The sequence below is a fragment of the Anolis carolinensis genome, chromosome 2 (genome assembly GCF_035594765.1).
Source record: "Anolis carolinensis isolate JA03-04 chromosome 2, rAnoCar3.1.pri, whole genome shotgun sequence".
NCBI lineage: Eukaryota > Metazoa > Chordata > Lepidosauria > Squamata > Dactyloidae > Anolis > Anolis carolinensis.
Window position 1 is genome coordinate 91,989,306 of NC_085842.1, and position 25,578 is coordinate 92,014,883.

Below are 25,578 nucleotides of genomic sequence, written 5' to 3' on the forward strand. Positions count from 1 at the left end.
GTCTGACCAAGGCAGAATAGAGGGGGAGCATGACTTCCCTGGATCTAGATGCTATACCCCTATTGATACAGGCCAGAATCCCGTTGGCTTTTTTCGCTGCCGCATGCTCATGTTTAAGTTGTTGTCCACAAGGACTCCAAGGTCTTTTTCACACATACTGCTATTGAGCCAGGCGTCCCCCATTCTGTATCTTTGCATTCCATTTTTTTCTGCCAAAGTGACAGAAAACACCTTCGACAACAAAATGCCAAACTTCCTCCAAATACATTTGGTCCAGATAACCCTATGGTAGAGTTGCCATAAGTCAGAGGAAACATGACAGTAAGTGAAAGTGATGAAGGGCACGAGATGAATAGAATGTGTGAGAGAGTGAGAAAGAGATGTGGAAGAGATGTGCTTGTTGGGTCCTTCACAGCCCAAGTAATACACATGTCCACCTATGGCGGGGCTATAAGACCATGAAATTCACAGTCTAACATCCTTTGCTGAACCATTGCTCGGGGAGATGAATGAACGGTATGTGGAAGCATTTTCTAGTGTCCGGTACAAGGCTGAGGCGCTAGGCTTTGTGGGGAGGTGGGGAGCAAGACCAAGATGCCCGCCGGAGGGCCCTGGTGCCCAAGAGGGACGCGCAACGCGGGGCCAGGAGGAGGCCTCGCTTCGGAGCTCCTTCGGAGACGCCCAGGGCCGGGAAGGGCGAGCGCCTTCCACTCCCAGCCGCCTCCCTTCGGCACTTTCCTTCCTTGCCGCCACGGAGCTGTGGGCTTCTTCTTCCCGACAGCCTTGCCGATCTGTTGTCAATCGCTGGAAGCCTCCCCGGGGAGCCGGCTCCACCGTTTTGGAGGGAGAAACCTTTGCGAGATCCGTGTGGGTTTTTTAGGCAAGGGATCCTCAGAGGAGGCTTTGCCAGTCCCTCCCTCTGAAACGCATCCCGCAGCACCTGGGATTTATTGTCGGCCTTTCCTCCAAGCCCCCGATTTGTCGCGGATGTGGGTCAAAATGCGAGGGAGAAGCGCCCTCACATCCTCTCTCTGGTGACAATCAACCCCCCCCCCCCCCCGCCGCCCATTTCTGAACCATCGGCTGACATGCGGAGAGGCCAAATCGGAGAGTGGCTGGAAGGCGAGAAGAGGATGCTCCAAAGGATGCTTGGAGAGGACCTGCCTGCGCTCCTTTCCCCACCCGCCTTGGTTTCCATGATGGGCGGAGCTTGAAAGCCCTCGCAATAAAGTGGCCCCAAAGGCGGAGAAGGGAAGGAAGGAAGAGAAGAAGAAGAAAGGGGCATCCTTGTGAGGGCGCAGCCTTGATGGAGGCGGCGGGAGGGCGGGCTGCGTGCCTCTGAGGCCGCGCTTCTTCTTCCGCGGAGCTGGCCATGGCTGGGCTGCCCTGGCTGCCCTTGGTCGTGTTGTGGCTGAGACAGGTGTCTGCGCAGGAGGAGGAGGCCCCAGGCACAGGTAAGCCCTGCAGCCAAGAGACCAAGCAAGCAACCAAACAAGAGAGAACCATGCCAGAACACATTTCCCCAAAGGATAAAAAGAAATACTATACCACAGGCATGGGCAAACTTCAGCCCTCCAGGTGTTTTGGACTTCAACTCTCACAACTCCCTGGTGACACAGCTGGTCAAACAGTTGAGCTGCTGAACTTGCTGACCAAAAGGTTGGTGGTTCGAATCCGGGGAACGGGCTGAGCTCCCACTGTTAGCCTTAGCTTCTGCCAACTTATTTATTATTTATTTATTTACAGCATTTATATTCCGCCCTTCTCACCCCGAAGGGGACTCAGGGCGGATCACATTACACATATAGGCAAACATTCAATGCCTTTTAACATAGAACAAAGACAAGACAAACATAGTCTCCGAGCGGGCCTCGAACTCATGACCTCCTGGTCAGAGTGATTCATTGCAGCTGGCTGCAGCTGGCTTGCTCTCCAGCCTGTGCCACAGCCCAAGCAGTTCGGAAACATGCAAATGTGAGTAGATCAATAGGTATCGCTCCAGCGGGAAGGTAACAGCGCTCCATGAAGTCATGCCGGCCACATGACCTTGGAGGCGTCTACAGACGATGCCGGCTCTTCAGCTTAGAAATGGAGATGAGCACCAATCCCCAGAGTCGGACACAACTAGACTGAATGTCAGGGGAAAACCTTTACCTTCACCTAGGCATGGGCAAACTTCAACCCTCCAGGTGTTTTGGACTTCAGCTCCCACAATTCCTAACAGCCAGTAGGAATGTAGTCCTGCTATACCTGGACTACATTAACCATCCTTGGGCTGTTCCAGGAGTGATATGTGTGGAAACACTGTATTTTAAATGTTTTCATTTACCTTCTATTTAAAAAGTTAGTTTTAGTAGAGCATTGGATATGGATATTTAGTTGGAAATGTATACCTTTTGCTAGGGGAACCTGAATAGGCAGGAAAGTGTTAACATTTTTATAGGATTTTTCTTTCTTTTGTGAATGAAATGACATTGTGTTGCTCAATAACTGGTGTATAAATCAGTGTGGGTGAGTGGAGAGAACCTAGTAGTTTTCAATCCTCTTGTTCCTCCTACCATTTATTCTATTAGCAACAAAGTCTCAATTCAAAAGCAGCGTGTTTGTTTGTGGAAGGACATTCAATAGAGATGTCTAGAGGGATGTTACAGGAATACAACTGGAGAAGTTTTTCCTCTTCTCTCCTTATCAGCATCTTGTGTTAGCAGGACCAATTAAAGGAGTGGCCTTTAATTGGGACTAAATGCAGAAGCTGTTAACACTAATCTCAGGGCCCCAAACTATCAGCTTGTTGGAATGCCATGCATAAAATCCAGAGTCAGACAGATAGATCAGAAGACACAGGCTCAAAGTCCCATTCAGCCCCGGAGTTTGTTGAATGGGCTTAGGTTAGTCACAACTTCTCAAACAAAACTACCACACAAGAATGTTGTGGCTGTAAAAGGAAGATGGTGTATCCCAACATGAAGCCTTCAGCTCTTCAGAGGAAAGGTAGTATATTGGGATATTGAATAAATAAACAATGAGAGGAGGAAGATTTCACTTCCTAAAATATCTGAGAATTAAGCTATGACACCTATCCTATTCTAAATAAATGCAACTCTTAATAAATGTGGGCAGAATCTGACTTTTTGTGATGAAGGAAAGGACTCTTAGTAGAGCACAAGCTGAACATGAGGTTAACAGTGTGATGAGGCAGATAAAAAGGGGAAATAATAGTACTGTATACCTATGTTCTGTTCTGGTCAGACCTCACCTGGAATACTGTGTCCAGTTCTGGGCACCAGAATTCAAGAAGAATATGGGCAAATGTGTTCTGGAATGTGTCCAGAGCAGGGTAAAAGGTGTAAAAACCATGCCCTTTAGTCCGGAGAAGAGGACTTTAGGAGGTGCCATGATAGTGATGTTTAAATATTTGAAGGTATATCATATTGAATGTTATTTTTTGCTGCTACACAAGCTAGGACATGGAACAATACATTCAAACTACAGGAAAAGGGATTCAATCTCAAAATTAGGAAGAACTTTCTGACTGTAGAAAGTGTTCATCAATTGAATGCCCTGCCTCAGAGTGTAGTGGAGTCTCCTTCTCTGAAGATTTTTAAATAGAGGCTGAATGGCCATCTGTTAGGAGTGCTTTGACTGTGTATGGCTGTGTGGCAGTGATTTGAATTGGGGGCACCTGTGGTCCCTTTGAACTTTGTGTTTCTATGATTCTGCTTTCCACATGTTCAGAGATTATTCCAGGACTCAATACACCCTGGTCCTGGGAACTCATTCTGGGGACTGAATCCTTGCTGAAATTACTCGTCCTTTGACTGTGCTGGAAGTTCTTGCTTGGTTTGACAAGACAGCCTCAATCTATATTCTGCTCCCTTTTGAAAGCTGCTTTTGTATGAAGGGTGTTAGGTTTTAGCTTAAAAATAGTTCCTTTCAGACTGCACTCCCATACATACTTATTCATTGGCAACTGCCATTAAATTCAAACAGATTTACTTTTGTGTACACATATTTAGGATCACATTGGTTTAATTTGAAAATTTAGAGCATTAACAAAAGTTAAATAGATAGACATTTCTCAGGCTTGAGTTCCTTGCTGACTTTCATGACCAATGTAATTTTTTCTTAAGACTCAGCCTTATTTGAGGGCTGGAAAGCATCCCATATAGGATTGGTAGGTATCTCCTGCTATGGCATCTCTTGTTAGAGAATTGGAAGGCTACTCCTTTTATATAGACTGAACAAGATGCCCCTCCTGTGTTTTGGGATGCTTATCCTTTATGTGTGCATTGTATAATTTATGAACGCAGGGGTATATTCATTTTACAGAGAAACATGGTGAAGTTAACTGAAATGAATACTTTTATTTGGCATTTAGGTAGAAAACAAACTTGATAATATCTGCTTCCTGATTGTCAACTCAATATGTCACAAATTTTAACTGCTATTCTGAAAACTTGTCAACACCAATTGTCACCTTTTTACATAGAAATGGCAATTTCATACGACTAGGCGGGAAGGGGGCCTTCAGGTTAGGGAATGATTGTCTTCATTTTAGAAGTCCTGGTGGATAGACAATTACCCTACAGACTGGGATGGGCAACCAAAAAAAGGTTGTGAGGACCAATGAGATGTTTTTTTGATCCTCCCATGCTGTTGAGATGAAAGCTTTTTTTCTTCAGTTAAGAAAGTCAAATTTTATTTTACTTTCTGTGTGGAGAAAAAAAAGGTATTTTCTGGGTCTAAAACAGTGGTTTTCAACCTGTGGGTCCCCAGATGTTTTGGCCTTCAACTCCCAGAAATCCTAGCAGCTGGTAAACTGGCTAGGATTTCTGGGAGTTGTAGACCAAAACACCCGGGGACTCACAGGTTGAGAACCACTGGTCTAAAAGAACATGAGGAGGGGCAGAGTAAAATTTACCCCAAACCATCTAGTTAGCACAGGTATTTCTTTTAGGAAGAAGCAAATCCTCCAACTTAGGTGTTTGTGTCCCTTGAAGAGCTCAAAATCACCTTGGGGCCCACAAGTGATACTCCCCACAACTTGATACTGAGAGTGACAGTGGAGTCTGCAGGAACTGTCTTTCTTAAAGGGAGAAGAAATAAGAATGTTCATTTATAGTTTGGGGTTTAAAAGATAAATCGGGACTACTTGTTTAATCTTTCGTGTTATCAGCCACTATTCCCAAATGACATAATAGAATTTGCTTTCATGATTTAAACCTTTAATTGCATCAGGAAATTACATAATGATAGTGCAGATTGGCAGAGAAAAATGTTGGGGAGGGGACAATAAAAGATGTGAATGACTAAAGGGACCAGATGTTAATTCACCTTGTGCTGCTCCTCTGTGATGACCTTTTCAAGAGTTCAGGACTTTAAACCCTTTGCTTGTATTTCCCCAGGGAAGAGGGAGATAGTCAACTTCCAGACACACCATGAAATCATCATTCCTTTGTGGAGAGCATATGGAAGTTCTGGCAATAATCAGGTAAGTTCTCTTCCCAGAAAAACATAGATTATTGATGTGCATTCATCCCTTTCAGATAACCACAGTGCTCCAGATCTGATTGTTGGTAGGCAAAACATTTCAGTTGTTCACTAGCTGAGAAGTAGCTCGGAAATCTGTCTTGCCTGGATACAATAAAGACTATAAATCCATTTATGCCCCTCATCAGAACAAGACAGTGTGTGTAATGATATTCTGTTTGAACTGGCATCTGGCCAGGAGCATTAAAGCTAAAGAAGGATTTCAGCTTGGTGTTTTAATGTTCTGGTTGTCCTTACTTTTTGCTCTTCTTTCAGAAGTGACCTAATTGGAAACTGATTTAATCCTAATTAATTCCTGTGTGATTGCTGATGGCCCCAGAAACTTATCACATTTTATTATGTGGATCTGGCACAGGTGATCATTGTGCACGTCTAAGAAGTGACAGTGGTTGTATGTGTTTGTTTGAGAACTTTTAAAACTTATGTGTAAGTAAGTAAGTAACGTTATTCTTATATCCCGCCACCATCTCCCGACAGGGACTCGGGGCGGCTAACAAAACAAATACAACAGTTAAAACACATTACAGTAAATAAAACCACAATAAAATTGACACTATAAAACAATACATTACAATGATGTGTGTCTGTTGTGTGACCTTTCTTCATGCATCTTACTTCTGGCCTAAATCTAATTGTTGTCATTAACAGAGTTGCAGCTAGCAACATGCTCTCATTTGGATACTTGGGTAAAGAAGTATTTTTAATATGGTCTAAACAATGGTATGATATCTTTAGGCAACGTTTATTTTACAAGAATGCTTCTTTTACATTCATCCTACTCTGGCAGGTGGGTCACTATCATCTATTTTGTAAAGATATGTGAGTAAATGTTGAGATTAAGAGTGTGTGATCAGCTTGAAAACATTTACCCCAGAGTTAGGAAACATGCAGTTCTCTGTCACTGGACTAGAACTCTTAGCAGTTTCAAACAGCCAAGACTGCTGGAAATTGCAATCCAGTAATGCCCAGAAGGCTTCCTGATTCCCACCATTGATCTAGGCTTCTTCCAGTGTTTGTGTGTCAAAATAGGACCCAAACCTTGGTTTAGTCTTAGTATGGCCATGATGAAAATTTATGGGAGCTCTGATCTAAAACATCCAGAGAATCAAAGATTACTGATTCTTTGAATAAATCATAGGACTAGTCAAATAGATTGGGAGCTGTTCACATTATTTTTCATATTTGAATATCCAACGTAACCCAAACATACTGTGGAAATGTGTGGCATGAGGAAACAATAGTTCTTGAAGTTGCAGCAGCTGGAAAAACTACAGCTGGGGTAATGAATGCCAGCTGTCTCTGTGTAGAACCCAACTTTTGCTAAGTTTTCCCATTCATCTGTGATCCTGGGATGCTTATGTATGTACAGACATCTGAGTGTGTGGACTGCATGGAAGGAAATGTTTAATAATGCTGTTAGTCATCCACCTGCCCTGAGTCTCAGTCCAACTTGGCCAGTTCTTCCAATCCCTATGAAGATCCTTCCTACAGGAAAAGAGATGGCATAAGTGTGCAGCAAAATTATCTGGAGGGATTATCCAGTTGTTGTTGTTTTATCTGTTTAATGGAGCGCAAGCACCAAACAAGTGTGAAGTGAGGATAGCCAAATTTCATACTTTACAGGAAACGGTTCTCTATTTAAAGTGCTCCCCATTCCAAGGCCAGTTAATATTAAGGAACTATGAGAAGCAATGGAGCTCTTGGTGGCACAGCAGATTGAACCACTGAGCTGCTGAACTTGCTGACCAAAAGGTTGGCAGTTCGAATCCGGGGAGCGGAGTGAGCTCCCGCTGTTAGCCCTAGCTTCTGCTAACCCAGCTGTTCAAAAACATGCAAATGTGAGTGATCAATAGGTACCACTCCGGCGAGAAGGTAATGGTGCTCCATGCAGTCATGCCAGCCACATGACCTTGGAGGTGCCTACGGACAATGCCAGCTTCGAAATGGAGATGAGCACCAACCTCTAGAGGCAGACGTGACTAGACTTAATGTCAAGGGGAAACCTTTACCTTTACCTTATGAGAAGCAACTGTATGGAAGCTTTAAAGCAGTTGGTTAGCACCTTGAAAGCAAATTAAGTAGGTAGACATACAGCATATTTGGGTAAAGTATGTTATGACTCCTTAAATAAAATATTTTATTATTACATTTGCATAGACATGTGTAAATAAACATATGCTAGTTTCATATAGATCTGCATCCTCTCTTGTTCTCATTTCAGTGGTAGGTTTTCTGTTTTGGTGTAAGCAGCCATCCAATGTGGAGTAGAACATTTCTAATCAAAGCAAGAACAGGTGTTTTACCCATTTTTTGGATATGTGATAACGTAGTAGTCAAAGATGTAGCCATTGTTTTCAGGTGCTTTGGAAACTAAGAACTTTTAAAACGGATGTGGCAGAATTTGTGTAATATGAAGTAAGACAGTAACATTATTTCATTTTTTTTTGTACAAGGACACAGAGCGGTTACATATATTGCGCAACAAGGAGATTACACAAGGGACTCTCAAACTATGGCCTGCCTTCTGAGTAGTTACAAACAGTGTAAACAATGCCAGAGTCCAGAGGACCAGATGTCCCCCTGTCAAGTTGCAATTTCATTAACACAAAGAGGGCTATCATCATACTATGGATATGGCATTTTAGAAGATTTGCAGGAGCCAAGCAGATGTAGTGTTAGATTTCAACAGCAACTCCCTGGAGTGTGAATGCTCATTCAGGCTGGCCAAATGTGTCAGCAGGTGGCAGTTTTTCTTGCTGATTCTATCCTTTTTATTTCAGTTTTTTCCTATCCCAGTCCAATTTCAACATATAGTTCTTGCTCTTTGCAGAAACGTTATACTCTTTAATTGAAAGAGCATGCTGAAGATACTAACATCCATACATGTTGGTACAATGTGTAATTAGCAAGTGTTGCTGGAAATTAAAATTTCTCATTTTGCTTTCCTTTTTAGGGGAGGGGTTAGTGAAAACTACAATTACTCATTTTTTGTTAATTGCCAGTGATAGTTTTTTTTAATGTTTGATGCAATGTCAAGAATATGTGAGAAAATGGAAATGTGCCTTGTTATCTCTCCAAAATATACTAAATTACTTATTTTTTCTTCCTTATTTCACTTGTAAGTTAACAATTGCTAAACAGTTGCTGGTAGCTTCTAATACTAATAACAACAAAAAATCTCATTGTCATATTTCCTCTTCTGTGGCAACATCCGTAGCTGTAGTGAAATGACTGTTCTTTGTTTCCAGATAATTACAATTGGTCTGTACATTGGTTTACAGTAAGACAGGTTGTGGTTTAGATTAATCACCTATGCTCAGTTTCCATATATTGTTGTTAAAAGTATGGTATCCTAGTATCCCCCTTTCATTTATTGAAGCGATATTATCCTGAATATAGTTGGCCCTCCACATTTGTGGGTTTGACCTTTGAGGATTTGTTAATTCATTAATATAGTCTCCCTAGGAATCTCTAGGTCCTCTAGTGCAACTATGTGGTCCATTTCTGCCAGAAGTTGTGCTGGAAGCCCTAGAAATTCCTAGAGAGGTGTTCTCTCAAGTAAAAACAGCTTTTCTCATTTTTTCACTTCCATGAGAGTGCTGTGCTCCTAATCCCAGCAAATGTGGCAGGCGAACTGCATTTTCTTTTGTATTCTTCTACATGTTTCTATTATCAGTTCTTATTTCTTTTAACCCCCCATTGTAAATTGCAATATATTATATACTTACATGGGTCCCACTGATTTTCCATCTGAGTAAAATGTATCTCATTGGACTGCAATGGTTCTGCAGATTACTGCTGAACAAGCAGCAAAACACACAAAGTTCTATATCTCAGTTAATAACTCTGATGTTTTGGTAAAACTTGCAGTATTCATATCTGGCTTATCATATATATTTTTACAAGCGCTGATATGAAAAGGCCCATAGAAGTTACATTTGTAACAGAAAAAAGCCCAGATCAAAATCAGGGCTAGCCTTACCACTGGGAAGTATCTCCTTTATGTAGCAGATTTTTACTGTCATGAAAGAGTAGCATGCAGTGGTGGCTGGTGGATCTCGTGTTATTGGCAGATGAACCCACTCCAGGTTCTGGATAGGTCTGAAGGAGCTATCCATGGTGCTGAATCTATTTAGGGACTAGAGTTCTCCAGATCAGATAGTCCTTTTGAGTTTCAGCTAAAAGCTGGAGTGAATTCACAGACTCAGAATCAACCAACCACTACTAGTAGCAGGTTGTTACTTAATTTACTTTCATTGTGTTTTGACTGTTTTGACACAAAGAGAGTTGTTTGAGAATTTAGTCTCTTGTGCCAAAATAACTTGACGGTCTTTGGCTATATATACCTTGAACTGAGTGGGATGTCACTTGCTATTCTGCCGAAAGTAGCAAAATATATTGGACCAACCCTTCCTGGAAGTCATTCATTTATTATAGTGTCCTGTTTTAGCTCAACCTCAAAACTATCATTAACTGGTTTCAAGCATGGTCATTAACCATTATCTTGACTGATATGGATCCCAATTACAGGAAAGGAGATTTCACTTGAACGTTTGGAAGAACTTCCTGACTGTGAGAGCTGTTCAGCAGTGTAACTCTCTGCCTCAGAGTGTGGTGGAAGCTCATTCCTTGGAAGCTTTTAAACAGAGGCTGGATGGCCTTCTGTCAGAGATACTTTGATGGTGCTTTTCCCACATGCCAGGGGGTTGGACTAGATGGCCCATGTGGTCTCTTCCAAGTATATGATTCTATGATTTTCAGAAACTAGTGTTAATGGAAGCTTTCAGGTTTGTTCACTGCTGCTTCAATATTTAATAAACATATGGGTTATGATTGTGACTACAATATTTATTTATATCCTAGTTTCATCCACTGAAATATGATTATCTAAATCAGCCTTTTTTGACTATGTGTGTGTATGTTTAACAGATTCTATGTTTTTTTTTGCAGCATTCACCTAGAGCTGAAGTCAGTATAACAGTGGAAGGAAAATATCTTATCTTGGATGTCGAGAAGAACAAGTAAGAAAGCTATCTTGAAATCATGAACAATAAGGAAAGATATAAGATAAGAAAGGGCATACGGATATTTGCGTAAATAATCTGTAAGTTTTGTAACCGTACTAAGCAAGAACCTCTAGTTATGACTCAACATTATGTGTGAGTAACCAAATAAATTGTTGTTTAAAACATTTCACTAACCAGGACAATTTAAAACTCTTAACTATTATTTAAATTCTGTTAACAAAGAAGAGGCCTGAAGGATCAGATCAAAGGCCTATCTTGTCCAGGACTCAATTCACATGGGAAGCCCCAAGTCAGACAGGCACTCCCATTGCCTAGAAATGACTACACCAAGGCATGATGCCTCTGATACTGGAGGAAATATATGTTATATCTATAACGACTTGTAGCTTTATCCTCTATCAATATCTGCAGTCCTCTTTTGATGCTGCCCTAGTTGAAATATTCTCACCACTGTTGCTCATATTTTAAACATCTCCATGATCATGGGGAGTGGAATATAAAAGAGATGCTATTTGGAAGATATCCTGTTAAACATCACTGAGGGTTGAACTCTAAACTCTGTTGTAGTATGTACATGAAACAAAACTCTTAGCATCCCTTTCTTTTTTGTAAAGTACCCTCTGTTGGAGCTTACTTCTTATGGGTCCCTTATTGCTATGAGACACTGAAAGATTGAGTGAAACTTGCAAATGCTACTTCCCACATTAATGTGGGAGGGAGGAGAGAAAGGCTGTTTTGTTAGCATTGATTTCTTCAAATCTATAAATCTATAAGTGAAAGTATAACCTAATATACATATTCTGTGCTTAGGCCCATGGCTGCTTAGGCCAATGTTTAAGAAACCATTTCTTTTTGTCTAATAAATCAACAGATGGTATACTTCCTTAACATCTCATACTGATTCCCAATGTCTTATCATGACTATCAGAATGAATTTGACTCCCAGACACTGAAAGAGAAGAATATTGTTTCTTTGCTTTGATCAAAAGCTCTTCACTGGCTGCAGTCCATTCTGTGGCAGAACCTAGCAACCTATTAAATTACACAGAAACTAGTGTTTATCTATTTGGCATATTTATGCCCTACTCTTTGGCTACAAAAGCTCTCAGTGCTGCTTACAAATTGTTAATTTGATGATTCCCTGCCCTCAGGCTTACAAACTAATGAGGATGTGGCACAAAAGGAAAAGGGGATGGCAGTGTGGAAGAGGATGAGGTCCGGCAGATATTACCCCTTCTTCTTTCCCTCTGAGGCCAGGGCAATGACAGCTGGGGTGGAAGGAGGGCCTTTCATCTTTTTATAGAACTAGGCAGCATGTACCCATTTTTGCTACTTCTTCTCTGCCTCTGAGGCCAAGGCAGTGACAGATCAGATGGAGGAAGGGCCTTTCATCTTCTTCTGGCCTAGGCAGGATGGCGCTGGCTCTTCTTCTCTTTCTCCAAGGTTAGGGCAGTGGCAGTTGGGATGGAGGGAGGGGCTTTCATCTGCAGAGTACTGGAGTATGATTTATGAAAGAAATTTGATCTGTTTTATTGTAATGAAAGGAATGTCTACACAGGGCTTTTGTCAAGATGATAATTATTAGATTTGAATTGAGCCATTTCATATCTTCAATAGAGAGTGAGAAAAATTACACAGGTCATGCAAGCACTCATTTCCGCAGAGACTCAATGCAATCCCATATTGTGTAACACCCTGTATAACAGTGTATCACCTTTTGGCAATTCAGAACTGATCAATGTATAGTAAGAAAAACAACTACTGATTTGCATTAGGAATCAAATGTTTGTTTCCTTAAAGCACGAGTAAGGTTAAGAATACTAAGAAAACAACATTTGATGTGTATCTTGAAATGGTGATGGATTTTGATATTATTCTACCTATATTTACAATAAAAACATATTGGAAAAAAGCACAGGGAAATTTTGTTGACCTCAAGGAGGTCCAACTATCATCTGGCTGTAATACATTTCTATATCGCTGCATTTAGAAAGTGATGGAGCACTGTAAAATGCATTCAAGAGTTCCATTAATGGTCTGTTATTGAACTGGCAATATAAGGGTCTTCAGAACAGAGCCTTTATTGATTTCTAAATCTGTTTATCCAACTTGGTTTGGGTCTGCATCCTACTGTAAACATGACCATTCATGCTCACTGTATATATGCCACAGTATTTTCGATTTGTGCAGAACAACAAAACAATGTAAGCCTATTAATGGCACAACTGATTGGCAAAAACAAACTCCTGAGCAAAACACTAGCTGTCAATTAACTCTGAGCAGGATGACATAACCTCCTCCAGGTGCCTCCTGGGAACCGTGCTGGCTATTTTAATCGGAGGCCTGCTCTCAACTTGCTTATAAAACGGAACACATATATTGTGTTCATTTCCTGAGTGGGCCCCTCATTCATTCAAACAGACTCACACTAACGTTCAACTCTGGAAGGGAATGCAGGAGTAAATGAACTGAACTCATGATTTTGTTTGATATGTAATAAATGCAACCCTTCATCCTCACATTAACTGTTAATAGGTTCCTAATATTTATCTATATTGATAGGAATAGTGTTATTTTCTGTTGCTATGCTCCCAAGACTTATAACTTTTTATCTGTAAGAATAATGCTATTATTTGAACTTAGTTTCATTATGTCTGACATGATGTATAATTTTCTTCACTTGATGTGTTGCATTTCCATTTTTATAATTTTCAGAATGGTAGCCATGTTATTACACAAAAAGTCTTATTGCACTATTATTAAAGACTTAGGACTTCATATATACCAATGAGGAGAGGAAGAGCATATACGTTTAAAAAAACAAAACAAAAACCTAGAACACTGAATGGTTATCATGAGCCAGAGAACACCAATTTGTGTAAAATTGCACATGCTATCAGTATGCACAAACATGTACCCTTTGCTATGGTAAGTTGTTGATTTGTTTGTGGACAATGTCAGTTTCTTCCGAATAAGCACAGTATTGCATTGCAAGTTTCCAAATTCTTTGAAATTAGCAAAGGAAGTACTTGGTTTCAACATGCCTGTAAACCAGTGGTTCCCAACTTTTTTTTTGACCAAGGCTGACTTGGCCAGGGCCCACTTGAACAGGGACCACTTCACCAGGGGACCACTTTGCCCACCATTGTAATATAATATATTTTGTATGTATATATACTTGTAAACCGCCCTGAGTCCCCTTCAGGGTGAGAAGGGCGGGATATAAGCGTCGCGAATAAATAAATAAATAAATTGCTGTAAACAGAACAGGAGAACCACTGGAATGGGGCTCCCTAAACTGCAAACAGGTGGCATATTTCTGCATTCCGAAGAGTACATGATTTGGTCTTCTAAAGCCTAGTCTAGGAGCCAGAAGAATGTGCTACATGCAAACGGATGTCTTCATGAGGGTGAGGCTGCACACACAGTAAATTTGGCAACATCTGCTAGGAAACATTCATCAGCTGTGGGGTATCAGCCAAGCCCTGTGTCCAGCACTTGGGAAGAGGCCCCGTCCCTCCCTGGCCCCGCCCCCAATGCACCTGTGGCCATCACCGCCCCCCTGGATTGCTGCAGCACTCACCAGGGAGCGGTAGCGCCCACTTTGGGACTCACTGGCCTAGCGCATATTGCTCTTTTAGGAATACAACTACCAGAGAGGGAGAAGAAACCCAAAATTAATTGGAATGGGATCCAAATGTCAGGATAGATCTTTCTTGCAGCTTTAGGCAACTGATTTTTTCTGATTGGATTATTCATGGACTGCAGGTTCCAAGGGACACATTCCTGAGTATCCAAATATTCTGACATGGCCGTGTTGGCCTGTGTGGTCTCTCTAGGCTAATGGAAATGGATTTTTCTACCTTCATGGTAATTAGCATATATGTTGGTGCATATTTTTTTGTGACAATGAGGCTGTGGCTAGCTCTTTATGCATACCAGCCCCATCCAGCCTGTTCCTCATGGTAAAATGCATGGCATTAGGAAAAATGTCCAGCTAATAGGAGAAATTGTTATATCCCCTGTAGGCTGAGGGTGAAAACAACATGACTTGCTTCTAAGTAAATATAGGGTTAAGCATTACTGGAAAAACATCCATATGTTCTTTGATTTTACTTTTTACAACCTCTTTTTCTGTTAAGCCATTTCATGTTTTGAATGCAGATTTACACAATGAACAATGGGAAAATGAAGTAGCATCTTAAGTATGCTTATTGGTAGGATAAATTCAAAAGGATGGATTCCTTGTATTTATGATTTCCGTCTTGCACTATAATCCTATGCATGACTACTCTAAACTATGTCTAAACACCGAATTTTTAGGTGAGGTTGGGTGAGGTGCTAGAGAATTGTGTCCTTGCTATTTGCTGTCAGGCTGGTTTGGAGTCTCTATGAATGAGAGGCCCGCATTAGCCCTGGTCAATAACAATATCTCCCATTGAGTTAATACCTATAAGGGGTTATAGGTTTGTAGCCTTTTTGTACAATCTGTGCATGACTGGTAAGAAGCAATCTTTTGTTGAGTTCATTGTTGGTATTAAACTCCATAGATCCAAGAAGACTGAGCTTTTGTGAACTAATTCTAATCATGTTTGGATGATTGTTTTGCAATACCAAAAAGGTGCAAGCCACATTTATTTCCACAGAAAGTTGCTCTGTTAGATACAATTTATTCACATATTCCCAAATACCCGGTGCAGTCCTGTTTATTTTTATAAAATGAATTGTTGAGGTGCTTAAGCTTGCAGCTGCAAAACAGAAGAACCATGGCAGATGGCTAGCAACACTTTTGGACAGGGATACTAAGAACAACATGGGCCAGAGCAGAGGAAAGATATCAAATGTGGACAAATTATTTTGAAAGAAAGGGAGCAAGAATAAGAAGACACATGGATTATATGATTCTACATTGCCATATAATTCAGCTTAGGGGCCTTTGTCTCCTCTTTACTTTCTTGTTAAAAAAAAAAGATTTGTTGCCATTGCTCCCTCCCAATGAGACCCCAGGAAATGCAATTCTACTTCATTTTGATAGCTATTTTGGGCTAAATGAATGAATTGGGCACTTCACTTACCAGTGAAAGCATGACATTTTGTGGGTACAGTTCCACTTCATAATTTTGTCCAAAAATTATTATATATAAGGGGGGAAGTTCTTGTGATCCTAGGCAAAATATGAAGTAACTGGGTAATTAACTAGTTCAGCTGATGCTGGAACTGCCCTGGTTTTCAGCCCAATTTTGAAATCTAATTTGAGCATTACTGTTGGAAAACAAAACTGTCACTGCCAAATACATTGCACTGTATTCTTGTGTCAGCACTAACAAGAAAATGCTGAGAGTTGACCTGGTGGATACTGGGTCACTTCCCGCCACTCATTGACTGCCTTATCTGGTTTCCTTTGGAGAGCTCATTTAAAGCTTTGGAAAAGGAGAGGGGAGAATCTATTTTAGTTATAAGTAGGAAACATAGTTCAGAAATTCTGCATTGTGGGTGGCTACACACTGTCATTTTCTGGTTAATTTCCTTGTTGCCTGAATGCTAACAGAGACAAATGGGAGAAAGGGATGACCTTTTCCTGATGGTCTCACAGAGAGTATTTTAATGGTCAGAAAAACAGCTCTGGCACCTGGAGAATTCCAGTTCATCTTCCCTTGAAATAATGATTTCATTCTCAGGGGTTAGAGAAAGGAAATTACTCTCTTTAACTTATCTTTTCCTTGACTCTAAACATTGGACCATTTCCTAGGCAGGAGGGATGCTTCCTTCCTTCTCTCCTGTGTCCTGTCCTCTTTTTTATTTATCTTGCAGGAGGATGTGCTCTCCATTAGGCTCTGAAACTTCATCATATAGTTCTTTGATCTTTGGGCACATAAGAGGGGATGAGGCCTCAGCAGAACTTCCAACTGCTTGGAACAGGAAAACTTTCTAGGCAAACTCCTTTCTCCAGAGTGTGGAGAGGTAAACAGAACCAAAATCTCTTTTATCAGCAGGAGTGAGAGAGTGTAATGCAATATAATTTAAAATACATTTTTATTAAAAGTTTTTTCCAAGTATAATGAAAACCACATACATTTAAGGAAAGAAAATGGAAAATAAATAAACAAACAAACATAATTAGGCTGTATAAAAATATAGATAGAAAAAGTGTCTTCTGGCTTTCTTTTTCGTGTGTGTATGTGTGTATGTATGTGTGTGGAGATTATATATATATATATATATATATATATATATATATATATATATATATAATACAAGCATACCTCTCACTCTAAAAGTACATCATTCACTTCTTCTGATAATCTTATTGTCAAAAATAAAGATTATTAGTTCCCCCGCTCCATCCCTTTTTTCTTTCCACAAAGTCTATAAGAGGTTTTCAATAGTTTAGAAATGTTGCTAATGAATTTTTATAACCAAACCAGAGTGGGTGACATGTAATTCTTTCGATTTTGTGCATACAACACATCTTACTGTCAAAAACAACGATTATTAGTTCCCTTCCTCCCTTCCTTTTTATTTCCAAAAAGTCTATAAGGGGTTTTCAGTAATTTAGAAATGTTGCTAATGACTTTTTATAATCAAACCAAACAATTTGTCAGTTTCAACAGCCATTCTTCCATAGTAGGCAACATTTAATTATTTCAATTTTGTGCATACAACAGTCTTGCTGCCATTATCATACAATGAAGTAATATTCCATGACTTTTTCCAACTGTTTATCCATTAGTCCCGAAGAATTTTTTTGCTTTTATTGAATGTTAACCTTTAAGATCTTCTGCATCATAGTATGTGTTTGAACCCAGAAGATTTTAGCTTTAACACATCTACTACATATGAAAAATGTCCCTTTATGTTGTTCATATTTTCAATATATACACCTTTATACATTCTAGACAATTGTTCTGGTGTCATATACCAATGATATATCACTTTATTAAAAATATTGGGTGTGCTTTGTGTATTCTTGCATAATAGAGATTGGACTGTATGGCCTTTGTGGTCTCTTCCAGCTCTATGATTTTATGATTCTGTGATTCAATGATCATTGCATAATGTAAATTTCAACACCTTTGACCACATCTTTTCTTATTGTTTCATCTGTATATTATATCTAATATTCTTACCCCATTTTATCATGCAATCCTTCACTTATTCTTATTCCAGGTTAAATTTTAACAAGCATTTATGCATTTTATTAGTTAGATGTTCATCAGCTGTACACAATTGCAATTCAAATTCTCACTTATTTTGTTCAAAACAATCTTAAAATCTTTATCTACCCTAAATATTTCAAATGACTATAAACAGAAAATTATTGAAAGCTATATCCCTTCAAATAATTGTTAACTTGACTTAAGTTTATATTCTCTTTGGTAGTTCTCCAGAAAATCTTACTATGCAAACATGTTTTTTTGCTTGATGTTTTTCTTCTATAATAGGCTTCTTATGCTGACACCTATAAAGGCATTTTTGAGCATCACCTGTGTTTATATCTGTTCTATATTTTAATAAGGCATGCCTCACAAAATGATTATTAAAATTGATATTCACCTTAATATTATTGTAACATTAATATCTAAGACACCCAAATTTTAAGTTGTGCCCTTTCAATTAAAAAAACCATGTATTTCTCAGCACCACCCATTCTTTTAACCAAATCAAGCAACAGGCTGCAAAATACGATTTTAAATCCGGTAAACCCCAAGCTTCCTCTTTCCTCTGCATCTTGTAACACCTTTATTGTTTTTATCTTGTCATTCAAACTTAGATAAATCATTCTGCCATTGTTTAAATGGTACATCAGTTGGCAAAACCAGTATTGTCTGGAATAAAAACATCATTCTGGGTAAAACACCCATTTTATAACATAAATCAATCAATAACAAATATAATTTCTCCCATCTTATCATATTCTTCTTAATTTCATCTCATGTGGTAACATAAGTTCTTTTGAAACACCATATAATTCACATTTGTCAGAGTACTAGTGATTTATCCTTCCTCTCAATTTTTAAACTAGTCCTGTCTATCAGTTGATTTTCCACTTTCAGATTTTTAATCAGCCTCATGAAGATTATTAATCTTAAAACCTGCCAGCTCACCACATTCTATTATTTTTCCTATTAACCAAAACCTTCCAAAACTATCACCAGATAATTGGCAAATGTGCTTAATTTATACTTTTCTTTAATCCATGTTCCAATTTTTCTCATTATACCTTATGTGGAGCTGTATCTCTTAATCTTGAGTAACTACTTGTGCAAATGAATTGTCATTTCAATTCTTGTATTATATTGCAGAATAAGGTGCTTTTAATCTTAGGCCCCTTTCACACTGCCCCTATATCCCAGGACCTGATCCCAGATTACTTTCTTATCCCAGATTATATGGCATTGGAGACTCATATAATCCAGTTCAAATCAGATAATCTGGGATCAGATCCTGGGATATAGGGCAATGTAGAAGGGCCTTTGTCTGTCAGAGAGCAGTTCAGATCTCAGGAAGAGAAAAAAGATCTACAGGAAGTCGTTATTGCTATATACTTTAAAACTGACTTTGATTCAGAGCAATCCTATCAAATAGGGTTTTCTTTAATTTATTTAAAGGAGGTTTCCCATTGTGTCCTTCTAAGGCTGAGAGAGTGTGACTTACCCAAAATCACTCTGTGAGTTTCCATAGCCAGGCAAGGATTCTAACCCTGGTCTTCTGGATACCTTGATGAATGCTGCTGGACCAAAATAAACCTAATATATAGCTTTATACATAGGGAAGAAAACCCTGAGCAGTTCATCTAGGGCTGCTTTCTTACATCTTATTTTTGACTTGGTGGATAAACGTATTCTTATCTGTCTCAAGGGAGATTATGGAGTAAGTGTTATGTGAAACATCCAAGGGCTGTAAGTCCACTAAGAACCGCAAGACTTCATTATTTTTCCAAAATTTAAACATTCCCAATCTCACTTGAGACTGGTAATGCAAAAACCTACTCTGATTGTTACAGCCCTCTTGGCCACATATTGCATGGGTGGGACAGTTTTGTTTATCATAACAAATGGTCCCTGGAGTCATGTGGCTTCAGAACATCAGTCTATTGCCTGCTTGAAGACATTGGTAAAGGCTCCGAAGGAACAACAGCAAAACAGAAATGGGGATTTGATTTTGATCCTAAACCAGATGTGCTTAAAACCAGCACAGGGAAATACATCCTTCCTTTGTTTCCAAGGATTCTTGGCAAGCCGTTTGGACATATTACTTGTTTTAGATTAAGAATGTGCTGCTGGGAGGCTTTGGCACACAGGACTAATATTGACATGTCCCTTAAGAGATCTGGGGGGTAGTATTGGGTTTTCATAATAATACTTGCATATGCACAGATACATGCTTTTAAAAATGCAGTCTGTTGAAGCAAAAACTGAACTGATAACTTGTCGAGATAATTAAAAGAAAACATCCCTAGAGTCTCTTCACCAACTTTACAGTCAGCAGTTTTTATGAAAGAGTACCAGTCAACAACTGATTCTAGATAATCCTTAATAATATTGTCATGGGTTCATATTGGCCCCTTCACTAGATATTTGACTGTTTTATAACAATATTTTGATATCCTGTCTGCCACCATAGTTTTCAAAGCTATGCACAAGCATATCCAGTTTGTCCTAAGCTTTGCACGTAGGTGTTTGTCAACAGCCTAGATAAATGATGTCTGAAGCCTAACCCTGCCAAGACACAAGTGTGTGCTTTCCACCTACGTAACCGTGAAGCCAACAGGAAACTGAAAGTTACTTGGGAAGGCCAAGAGCTCGAACACTGTTTCCATCCTAAATATCTTGGTGTCACCTTAGATCGAACATTAACATATAGGAAACACTGCACGAACACCAAGCACAAAGTAGCTGCACGCAACAACATCCTGCGGAAACTGACTGGCAGTTGCTGCTAACGGTGAGAGAAATAAGGTCGAACACTCTGAAAGCCACCCACTGCATGACTATCAGCCTCCTCCCACCAGACTCAAATCAAGGAAGGGCTTCATGAGAACCACCACTCCTCTTGATGTTCCTCCAGCAACAGCAAGAGTGTCCCTCTGGGCAGCTAAACCAGGCAATTCTAACTGGATGGCCCCCCATGAGGGTCTTCCTCCTGGGGCAAACCAAGAATGGGCAACTTGGAAGTCCCTGAACAGACTCAGAAGTGGAGTGGGCAGATCTAAAGACAACTTGGCAAGATGGCACTACCTGGAGGAATCCTCCACCTTGTGTGACTGTGGAGCAGAACAAACAACTCCTCATATGTATGCTTGCCCACAATGTCCTGCCTCATGCACGGTGGAGGAGTTGTTTAAAGCTACGGACAATGCGGTTGCTGTTGCCCGTTTTTGGTCTAAAACTATTTAGTTGCTTGTGATTTCCTTTTTTTCATCATTTTAAAATGTATTTGTTATGCAATGCTTTTTGACATGAAATAAATAAATAACCTGATAGGGCAGTATCCTGAATTTCTGGTTTCAGTGCCCATTCCATGTCTCTATAGGGCTAGCCTACAAAGATGTCAGGGAATCTAATCAATTTAACACAACTGTGTCTTCTCTTTTATGTTTTCTTAGCACTTTCTTTGGCTGAAAGATGTCAGACACCAATCATTTGCACTTCCTCTTGCTGGGAAAAAATCAGAACATTTAAACTGGCATTCTTGTGGGTTTCTGTATCAGGCCAAATGCCATTCTAAATATCTCACATTTCCTGATCCAACTCCTTGAATTTAGAAAGATCATATTTATGAAGCAGAGCTATCTCTGTTATGCAAGAATGTCTTTCTATTTTAGATCACACTTGCCTCTTCAGTGGTTCATGGATCTCTTTCTCCACGACTGGCTAGAAAGAAATAGGTCACATCAGAGACAGCATTCTGAATGGTACACAAAGACTTTTCAAACACTAAGGGGAGAAAACCATCATTCAATTTGCACTCTAGGGAGAAAACGTCTTGGGCTGGGACTGCGGAAATAGGTATAATTTGTCTTATTGTTTCTCTAGAAAATGCTGCACAAAGTGAATCTACACTGTAGAATTAATGCAGCTTGACACCCATGCAACTGCCATGGCTCAATGCTATAGAATCATGGGGTTTGTAGTGTGGTGAGGCATCGGCACTCTGGCAGAGAAAACGAAAGACCTTGTGAAACTACAACTCCCATAAATACACAACACTGAGCCATGGCAGTTAAAGCGGTGTCAAACTGCATTAAATTTACAGCATAGATGCACCTATAAGATCTGAGATCATATTGCTATGACATCTCATCTCCTTTCTTTCCATGTTCTGTTGTCATTGTAATCATCTCAAAAACTCCTTGTAAACCTAGTTCTGTGTGATGAAGTAATTGAAGACTGGTGACTTGGATAATTTCATTGAAGCACAGGTTACCTTCCTAGTTCACTGAGAAATCGTTGAATATTTCTAAGCATTGGATGCTCTCAAGTAACGAATGGTGATACTGTTGTTACTTGGGATGAGACTGATAGAAGAGGGATCCAGTGGACCATGGCGCTTGTAAAGATAAGGCCAAATAAAAAAAATGTACCTTTCTTTTTGTTCAGGTAGTTTTATTGCACTTAGATTTGTATCAATAGTTATGATTTTATGATAGAAATAATTCAAGCATCTGTCTCCTTATTTTTGTAGCTTTAATATGGGAACTATTCCTCTAACATATAATATTGACCATGCAAACATATTGAAAAAGTATGCATTCTAGTGGGGAGTTGGTTGTGCTGGAGCAGTTTAAGTCTCCAGAGCAGCCACGTGGCAAGAGAGCTGTGATCTGTCTGTCTGTCTCTAGTCCTAGTGCTTCCATTTTATGACATAACGGTTTCTTCTAATGGAAGGTTCTTTCTGCCTCATTCCCAAAGTATTTGACACTCCCCGGCTTGTAAATAGTGGTTAGGAGCGCAACATAGAAGCCCCCTTCATTGTGCCATTGCTTTCACTGATCGGTCCCCTGGTCTGAAGATGGAGGTCTTTGTTCAGGACAATGGAATCATTGACTGAGTGGAGCCAAGCCAAGAGCACACTGAATGGAGCTGGAAAGGAAACACAGTCTTTAGGACATCTGTACGTTATGGCAGTGGGCCAGGCCCTTGCTCACTCTTTGGATCTGACCCTGCTCTCAAAGCTTTCAGCTCAATGAAAACTGGCAACAGCTGTCCATGTTTAGTCATCAAATACATTTCACTAGAAGAACACCCTGAAAGCTGCAGGCAGCAGACAGGCAGTATCAATGCAGATTTAGCCTGGTCTTCTTTTCAATTCCCAGTTAATATGCCTTAGAATAGAGTATTTGGCTACTAGGAAAAGAGCATATGAGCACTCTGTCATGTTCAATAGCCTTGGAAAGAAATAAAATACACTGTTACTATTTTTATTCTTTCACTCCACCATCTTTTGTTTTCAATCTTTTCAATGGAAGAAAATTTTAAAATTACTTTCCAGTCCACCCATTAAACCGAAAAAAGTCCAACTCATTTAGGGCATTTAATGCAACTCAAAGCTAGCTTCAAGCTGTGTCAGTCAGACAACGAACTCCCACAAAAGCATATGAAAGAAAGTCTTTAATGTACATCAGTCCCAAATTCTCTCTCTTTTCCCCACTTTTCCTTTTGTCCAAAGCTTGTTTCAGTTGCTACAAACTGGATTTAAAGTGCAATAGGTAACAAAGGGTGTATCTGTGTTGCAGGATTCATGCAATTTGACACCATTTTAACTGCCATGGCTAAATGCTATGCAATTGTAGGATTTGTTGTTTGATGAATCATCTGCACTCTTTGGTTGTTGTTTATTCGTTCAGTCACTTTCGACTCTTTGTGACCTCATAGACCAGCCCATGCCAGAGCTCCCTGTCGGCTGTCGCCACACCCAGCTCCTTCAAGATCAAGCCAGTTACTTCAAGGATACCATCCATCCATCTTGCCCTTGGTTGGTCCTCTTCCTTTTTCCTTCCATTTTCCCCAGCATCATTCTTTTCTCCAAGCTTTCCTGTCTTCTCATTATGTGGCCAAAGTACTTCATCTTTGCCTCTGATATCCTTCCCTCCAGTGAGCAGTCGGGCTTTATTTCTTGGAGTATGGACTGGTTGGATTTTCTTGCGGTCCAAGGCACTCTCAGAATTTTTCTCCAACATCATATTTATTTATTTATTTACAGCATTTATATTCCGCCCTTCTCACCCCGAAGGGGACTCAGGGCGGATCACATTACACATATAGGCAAACATTCAATGCCTTTTAACATACAACAAAGACAAGACAAACATAGCTCCGAGCGGGCCTCGAACTTATGACCTCCTGGTCAGTGATTCATTGCAGTTAATTGCAACTGGTTTGCTCTCCCGTCTGCGCCACAGCCCCGGGCATCATAGTTCAAAAGCGTCTATCTTCCTTCACTCATCCTTCCTTATGGTCCAGCTCTCACATCCATAGGTTACTATGAGGAATACTATTGCTTTAACTATGCAGACTTTCACTGCCAGTGTGATGTCTCTACTCATAACTATTTTATCAAGATTGGTCATTGTTCTCTTCCCAATAAGCAAACGTCTTCTGATTTCCTGGCTGCAGTCTGCATCTGCAGTAATCTTTGTGCCTAGAAATACAAAGTCTGTCACTGCCTCCATGTTTTTTCCCTCTGTTTGCCAGTAAAGTAGGCTAAAGACTGGAACATATATTAAGCATTTCCAGTCTGTCAGTGATTGTTCTGTTTTCCATATTCATTGATAGAGTTTGGTTAGAACTAGAGTAGTTGCTATCTGTGTAGCTGGAAGCAGTTCAACTGGTATGCCATCTGGTCCTGGTGATTTATTTCTCCCAAGTGCATTGAGAAAGTGCATTTCAGTCATCTTGACAGCTCTTTAATGTTGTTTGGTGACACATGTCCCTGTTTTCATCTGTGACTTATCTGGACTTGAGGTGCATTCTCTCCTAATTGTTTTAGGCTTAATTCACAACTACAGACAGCGCTTATTTTCTCTGTTCAGTATTTAAGATGCATAACCAGGTGGAAAAACAATTGTGTGAATCTAGTAAAAAAAAAAAAAAAAAAGCAGGGCCCGCTCTAGTCATTTTGTGGTCACAGTGGCTTGGAGACACCACTGCAAATTTATAGTTAACATTATCAACATATGCTCCTTCCTTCCTGAAGGAAAGTATATAAAATATTAGATTGAAAACAGAAGCCAGAAAAATGTTAGTATCAGCACCTCACAGGGTTGGACTGATGTCCAAATAGCCCTTTTTTGTAATTATTGAATGAGCAGTTTTCTAGATGAAATCCTAATCTATCTGTGTTCCTGCCAAGTATTGTGGATTTGGCTGCTTTTGCACTATGTTAATTGCTACTGTAAACTTTAATTCTTCTTTAGGGCTGTTACTTGTAAGAGTTAAATAAATAATCAGCATATTACTTGGCAGGACATCTTACCAATACTCGTGTCTTTCAGCATGAAAAAAGTAGTCAGGAGAGATCTGAAACAATTGCTGTTATTAGTTTATTTTAATATGGTTTCCTGAAATAATACTTATAATAAGAAGGAGAAGAACAAAAAATAATATTAATTTATTTCATGTGTTTTCCACAAGAGTGGGACTGGTACAGATTCTTGAAAAGAGAGCCAGCATAGTGTTTTGAACATGAGTCTATGACTCTGGAGAACAGGGTTCAAATTCACACTTAACCATAGAAACCTTGGGGAAGTCCTATTCTCTCTGCCTCAGAAGAAAACAAGGGCAAACCTATTCTGAACAAATCCTGCCAAGAAAACCCTGTGGTGTAGGATTACCATAAGTAGGAAATGACATCTGACTTGCAAACAACTCATAGATAAGAATGGGGGTGAGACAACAGGAAGTGGGAAAATCTAACCCCCGGAAGGGAAATTCACTCCTGGAAGAGTTATCATGGGGAAAAGGTGTCTCTACTGAAGCTTAATCTCTAATCCTTTTGTCCA

General features: G+C 39.8%; 1 protein-coding gene across 3 annotated transcripts in view; it reads left to right on the forward strand.

The window, feature by feature from the left end:
• Positions 1-674: 674 nt before the first annotated feature.
• adam19 (ADAM metallopeptidase domain 19) overlaps positions 675-25,578 on the forward strand; it is a 72,102-nt gene continuing 47,198 nt past the window's right edge. Inside the window, exons 1-3 of one of the 3 annotated variants that reach the window (XM_062970236.1) lie at positions 675-1,454; positions 5,406-5,491; positions 10,501-10,571. In XM_062970236.1, the coding sequence (XP_062826306.1) occupies positions 1,373-1,454; positions 5,406-5,491; positions 10,501-10,571 (239 nt within the window). In that variant the 5' untranslated portion in view covers positions 675-1,372. Of the gene's footprint in view, positions 1,455-5,405; positions 5,492-10,500; positions 10,572-16,388; positions 16,539-25,578 lie in introns of those variants that run through there. The other 2 variants (XM_003223477.4, XM_062970237.1) reach the window with 2 other exon arrangements.